The sequence below is a fragment of the Tamandua tetradactyla genome, chromosome 18 (genome assembly GCF_023851605.1).
Source record: "Tamandua tetradactyla isolate mTamTet1 chromosome 18, mTamTet1.pri, whole genome shotgun sequence".
NCBI lineage: Eukaryota > Metazoa > Chordata > Mammalia > Pilosa > Myrmecophagidae > Tamandua > Tamandua tetradactyla.
The window spans coordinates 72,587,393-72,594,568 of record NC_135344.1 but is presented as its reverse complement, the minus strand read 5'-3'; the positions used below and the strand labels follow the sequence as shown (position 1 = coordinate 72,594,568).

At 33.6% G+C, this 7,176-nt stretch overlaps 1 protein-coding gene across 2 annotated transcripts in view; it reads right to left on the bottom strand.

The window, feature by feature from the left end:
* Window positions 1-978: 978 nt before the first annotated feature.
* NDUFV2 (NADH:ubiquinone oxidoreductase core subunit V2) overlaps window positions 979-7,176 on the bottom strand; it is a 64,970-nt gene continuing 58,772 nt past the window's right edge. For both annotated transcript variants that reach the window (XM_077135961.1, XM_077135962.1), the window contains exon 8: window positions 979-1,138. In XM_077135961.1, coding sequence (XP_076992076.1) covers window positions 1,045-1,138 — 94 coding nt within the window. In that variant the 3' untranslated portion in view covers window positions 979-1,044. The remainder of the gene's footprint in view (window positions 1,139-7,176) is intronic.

Below are 7,176 nucleotides of genomic sequence, written 5' to 3'. Positions count from 1 at the left end.
AGTAATACAAATGTTCAAAAAAATGATCATGGTGATGAATACACAACTATGTGATGATACTGTAAGATGATACATTGATTGTATACCATGCATGGAATGTCTGTATGTTAAGAATGTTTGTATGTTGTTTTATCAATAAAACTATTTTTAAAAAAAGAACAAGGTCAGATAGTGACTTTGAGAAATCCTGAAAGAACTGGATTAGATTTAGCCATATATGAAAGGTAGTTATTAATATTTTTTTCAATTTGCAAGACTATTATACTACAGCTTGAACTGGATATAATACACTAAAGGTTTTATCCTTTTTTGTAAATTATAACATTTCTACAACTGAAGATATTTTGTGTAACTACTGATCTTTCCAAATCAGATTATTCTTCCAATTTCATGCCCAACTTTTTGGTACACTTGGGGTGTCTGAATAGTCAAAGGATAATGTCAAAATATTTTGCACGTATCTTTGCAAAAAAATTATAAGCAAGGCTTTTTAGAGATAAGTGCCTTTTCCTCCTTACACCTAAAGTGTGCTTCAAGTGTTACATACCAGTTGGAAATGCAATGACAATTGTGTGCTGCAAATATTATATTCCTGACTTCCTTTCATACATGCTTAAAGGAAATACTGAGAAATAACATCTAAGAAAGATCATGTTAATCAAGACTTGGCTATAGCTAATGATGGAAAAGCAAAATATGAAATTCGGTAGGCCTTTTGCTTTACAGTAACCTAATTATTTATTTTAACCTAATTATTATTTTGTCAGTAACATTACTGACACTTAAAATTGGTTAAAGTTGGAGTAACTGTTAACTAAATTAGGCAGTAATGTCTTCATAGTTAGCCACAGATATCACAAGACTTTAAAATGGTGCTATGTGGTGTTAGCACAGTACACTTACTGCTTCAAGTTGTTATGTTATCACTAAGATATATAGAGGCTGGAATTAACACATAATATAAAGAGTCAGTTTAAGTAGATGGGAAATTCATATTTTATTTCTTGTGTGATATATATATATATATGTACAACTGAATATAAATTAAAGGCCTGTTTGCACACCAAAGCCAGGTCCTTTGGGTGGTTCAGTCAAAGAGGTAAGACCGCCAGCTGGCTCACAAGAGAAGCGTCCACTCCTGGAAAAGAAAAGCAAGTGACATTTCATTGATTATTAGCAATTAACATTTGTAAGCTTTTTTTTTTTTTTTTTTTTACATGGGCAGGCACCGGAAATCAAACCTGGGTCCTCTGGCATGGAAGGCAAGCATTCTTGCCTGCTGAGCCACCATGGCCCACCCCACTTGTAAGCTTTTATTTTTAAAAAATTATAATTATTACCTCACAACAGCCCAATTAAGTAACTATTTTTTCTCCAAGAACTATCATGGATAACTTAACTTAACTCAGACATTTCAATTTCTGCAAAATATTGCCTTCCTGAAGTTAATATGAAAACAGAAAAATGCAACTAAACTCATAAATATGAAAATGATTTAAAAAAATACTTCCCATTTATTGAACAGTATACATACAGTAGCTCCTTTGATCTTCAAAACAATGCCATGAGCAACAGAAACCAAGCCTTGGAGGGATGAAGCTACAAGATACTATGCAAAATACTATGGCAAAAATAACCCAACCCTTGAGGACATTATTTGAAATCATGATGTTTTAATAAATGAGCAATACATTCGTTCTTTTGTTTGAAACATGTTTTAATAAATGACCACTATATTTGTTCTTTTATATTTGAATTTTATTTAGATCAAGATCCACTTACAAAAAAAAAAGAAAAAATGCAAACGATCCACTGATACAGCAAACAGAAGGGAATACTTACACTTGTGATTAATTAGTATTACTCTGTACATGGAAATGAATAGAAACTGACTACTGAAGAAACTTGATGATTTGAGAAGATATCCCTTAGAAGCAATGAAGTCAAAGTCTAATTTGTATTTATGCTTTCCTAAGGCTATATTAATGGCATTAATTTTCTAAAAAAAAGTTTACAGATCATGGTAATCACCGCCACAGCTATAAAGAAAACAAGAACTAGTTTTGATAAAGGACTCTGGAGAGGCAGCACAGAGGTAGAACAACCTGTCTGTGCTTTTTTCACTCCCACACACACTCTTCTGGTAGTTACTCAACCTCTAACCCTCATTTTCACCCCTCCTACTCCCTGACTTTACCAATTTACCTTGCTCCTATTGGTTTTAACTGAAGAATATGTTCATGTTATGTATTTTAACTCCCTCCAGCTATACACTTCACCTTCTGAGGTCAATTGTTTAATTCTGTTCTATAGATATATGGGAAATCATTTTTTGTTGAAGGGATAGGAGAATGACACATCATAATCATAAGTTCTTTCAAGCTATTATAATACAGAATACAAATAACTAAGTAATGTATTTTAAAGAAAAATGCCTACCATAAAAAATCCTCTGTACCTTGCCACCTCCTTCAGTACTGTATTGTATCTCTCTTATGGTACTTTCAAACTCCTTACACTTGTCTTGTGTTATCTAGCCTCGACCAAGTCTTTGAAATAATTTTATAGTATTTCCATTTCCCTCTATTCCACTTTTGTTCCATGAATATTCAAGTGCATTCCTGATGTAGGAACTTTGTTCTGGCTGTTTCTCTGCTCGGAAACCTTTCTCTCAATCTTCACAAGATAAGTTTCTTCTTGTCATTCAGATCTCAGTGTAAATGTCATTTTCTCAGAAAAGTATTGACTATCATGTAAACACATCACCCTAGAACTTATGTTACTTAATTTTATATTTTTTATTACTTTTGTTCTTCCACAACATTGTAAGCTCCATAGAGCAAGGACTTTATCTATAGTGCTCATCTTTATATCCTCTACATCTAGAACAACTCTACCATATTCAATAAATATGACTGCATTAAAAAAAAAGAAGAAGAATGCCTACCAAGTCAGAAACTAGCTAACATATTTGCATTATAGGTCTTTTTGTTCACTATAAAAACCAGATGAAAAACCAGCCACTGTGTAATGTCAGAGTCTAAAACTAATTTTGTAGGATGTCAATATAGTATTTAATTTTTTAAAAAGCATTTGGATTTATAATTTCATTTTATATATATAGTAACACAAGTATCTCTGCTGCTCTTTCACTGCTCTTTCTCTGCTGATGAAATAATTTATTTTAGAGGACCTTCCCCCTCCTCCAACTAGGTTCCACCTCTTGTGGTTAAACTCCTACCCCTACTATCAAATAACTTCTCTGCCTAAAAACTTTTCTCTTGATCACATAAATGTCAGAACGGGATGTGACATTTCGAAGTCTGTTTCTGTTTTGAAGTCTCCTAAAAGCTGGCATTCAGAGGTTATCTTAAAGCTTCTTATCCGTTTGGATAGATACACAGATCTTTTCTAATTAATAAGCTCCTTAATACTCTCTTTACCAACATAAATGATCAATTTAGGAAGATGTTATAAAAACTAAAGTTTCTGGTAACAAGAAATGGGAGAATTAATCATATATGCTTGCCTCGGCTCTTGGCAGGATTTTGGAATTTTATATATGGAAGTAATTTTAGGTATAATCTGCTCCAGAGTTTCCTAAAGTCTGTTCCATAAAATTACAGTTCCATGCCATGGTTTACAGGAAAAAAAGGGGTTCCAAGCTCCAGTATGTCTGGGTACAAACCTCCTCCTTCATCTACCACTCACACATTACACCTTAAAATATCATAAAACCCAGGTGCATAGGTGTTCAGTGGTAGAATGCTCATCTGCCACTTGGAAGACCCAATTCAGTTCAATTCCCGGCCCATGCACCTCCCCCCCACACACAAAAAAATCATAAAGCCATAAAATTCTCCAGTAAAGTCTATAGCCTTTGTTTAATCTAGAAATCATTTAACTTTGTGTTCCCATTTCAACTGTAAACATGCCTCAGAACACTTGAGAAGCTGTGATCTAGGCCTCATTCACCTACCAGTCTCAACTGACACTAGGATTTTTCACTTAAAAAAAAACACACACACAAAATGATTTCCCTGATATGCTTAAAATGTCATCTATTACCTTGCTCTATGCATTTCACTCAAAAAGTAAATCTAGTTATTTAGCCATTGCAACACTATATGCACTTTCATTTTAACTCCTTTGCATTTTAGAAAACTTGGTCTATCTGTAAATTTTGAATGGCTTTTTAAAAAGTAACTCTATATAGGGCCATGGAGGCTCAGTGGCAGAGTTCTCACCTGCCATACTGGAGACCCGGGTTTGCTTCCGGGTGCCTGCCCATGCAGGAAAAAAAACCAAAAAAACAAAACAAAAAGGTAACTCTATATAGGCAAAATATTTTACAAAAGTTTACTGCTTATCTTTTAATATTCCTGACATATATTCAGTCACTGCCTCTACCTTTAGTATTAAAAAACAAAAGTGACTTTATTGCCAATCATACTGGGACTGTAACCTACCTATATTTTTTCACATCTCAGATATAACCTGCACCCCACAGAATTCCTCAAAATTTAAAACATATTTATAAAACTGAATAAGAACTCAAATGGATTTAAAATTAGTTTAAGTTAATTCATGCCAAAATCTTCTGATTCATTTAGTAATTTGAAAACAGCTTTAGATGCTATTTTCAGTACTTTATTTTAAAATAACAATCTTGGGGCATAAATATTATTGATGTCAAAATCAAGAAATAATATTTTCATACTACTAGTTCAATATTTTCTTTTTAACCATCATTTACCAAAAAATAATTTTTAAAAAAGGAGTTTTTGAACAACATAGAAACATGCGAAATTTTGCCAAGGTAGGTAGATCTAGAGGTCATATTCAGAAGTGGGTCATTTTTTAACCATTTTTAATTTCTCTCCATTTCTTACTCAAAGATTCATAATTAGTACTTCTTTCAAATACGTAAGCAGAGAACTTTATTATAAAAAGATAAAAAGGAATTAAACAGCTCTGATTAATTTAGTTTAAAGAAAACGACAACCATACTTTGGTTAGCTCTCATCCCAGTCTCTCTATCTTACATATACATTCAAGAAATTAACTCGGAGAAGCCAATATTTTTATGTGCATGTACTACCAAGATATTGTAATATCACCAAGTCTAGTGGGTACTATGCAGTTATTGAAAAATAAAGTTTATTCTGCTTTTGAAAAATGAAATTGTAAGTAGAAACTAAAAATAATAGCTTCAGAGACCAATGATTTTTAAAGTCTCTGGCTCAAATCTAGAACAGTGTCAACAAAATCATAGTGAAGAACTATTTACGATTATTGATAAGCAACATCACTATCATTGCTAAATGTTAAAAATGCCCAACTAAGGTACTTAGTTTCTCCTTTCTAATGTTAAAATACCATTGTATTACAGTACCTAATATTAACTGAAAGAACAATAAAACAATTTCATTTCTGCTAATTTTATGCTGTAAATATCATATGTAATAACTGATGAATCCTCAATTTGTATTTCCAGCCATAATCTATTCCCTATGCTCCAGGCTCATTTCTACCTTTCAGCATTCTACCACAGATACCTTTAACAGTTGTCTGAGATTTAGCATGTCCAAAATAAAATTCTTGACTTTTTTCCCCAAAGTTGCTCCACTATATTTTCAGAGAACTACCCAGACAGGCCAAAAAGCTATGAATCCCCCATAATTCCTGCTAAGGTCTAAACTATTCACATACCAACCAAGGTAATATTTTTAACACATCACTCACATCATTTACTACTTAAAACGCTCCAACAACAGCTTTCTGTTATAATTAGGATTCGATCCAAATTATTTATTTGGTTCCCTATAAACCTCTCCAACACCTTCCACCACTCTCCTACTTCACCTCACCGCAAACATGCTTTCATCTTTCTTTTCCTCCAGGACGTTTATACCTATTCTTTCCTTTCCTGGAACATTCTTTCTCCAGGTCTTTCCACAGTTTCCTCTGGCTCATCATTCAGGTCATGGATCAAATGTTACCACAAAAGAGGCCGTATTCTGACTAAATTTACCCCCAATCATTCTCTATCATCTAACCCTGCTTCATTTTTCTTCATTGCATTTATCACTATCAGATATTTACATTAATTATCATTTCCATCATTTGAACATAAGATACATGAGACTCTGTCTTGCTCACAATTTTACCCACAGCCTAAGTAGTGCCTGGCACATAGCAATTACCCAAAAAATGTTTGTGAAATAAATGAATGGTAAGGGAATGTAATAAAGAAGACAGTGAAATTATTTGCCTATTTGTGAGACAACAGATTGTTATGATCCATAGACCACAAGTTCACAAGGAGGGCAGGAGGTTCTAAACATATGATTACAGATTGGCAACATCTTATTAGAAGAAAGGCTATTAAAATTAGAAACCAAGTTGATTTCCCAAGGAAATCTGCACTTCAGAAATTAAAATTAAGTGTCCTAATGTTGAAAGAAGTTATGAGTTTAAGTACAAATGTAACAGTAGCATACACTTTGGAGTGTGGCCAAAGTAACAGATAGGACCACTAGCCAAGAAAATGATACTATACTATTAGCAAATGACAAGATTTCACATCAGTTCCCACTACAAAAGAAGATGAGTCTTCACTATGGTAAAGTCAGTAGGGACAAACTTGGGTTTATTAAACTTAAATCATCCTGACTTGATGTCATCTTCTCATTAGGTAGGGTTATTACTTTGCCAGAATGGATAAATTCCTCTAGAGTTCAAACTATAGAACCATTCATACCCTCTGGCCTAGCAATTCAAATTCAGGGAATTATTTATAATAAAAATAGGGTGAAAATATTAAAAAATAGTGAAGGAGTCTGCCCATGCCAAAAAATAAAAATAGTGGAATAAAAAGCCTGCAATACAACTCGGCAGTGAATTCACTGCCCTCCCCTACACATGGGCCATGACTTCCAGGGGTGTATATCTCCCTGGCAATGTGGGACAGCACTCCTGGGATGAGCCAGGATCTGGGCATCAAGGGATTGAGAAAGCCTTCTTGACCAAAAGGGGGAAGAGAGAAATAAGACAAAATAAAATTTCAGTGGCTAAGCAATTCCAAACAGGAGAGAGGTTATACTGGAGGTTATGCTTATACATTATATAGATACCCATTTTTAGTTTATGATATATTAGAATGACTACAGTGAA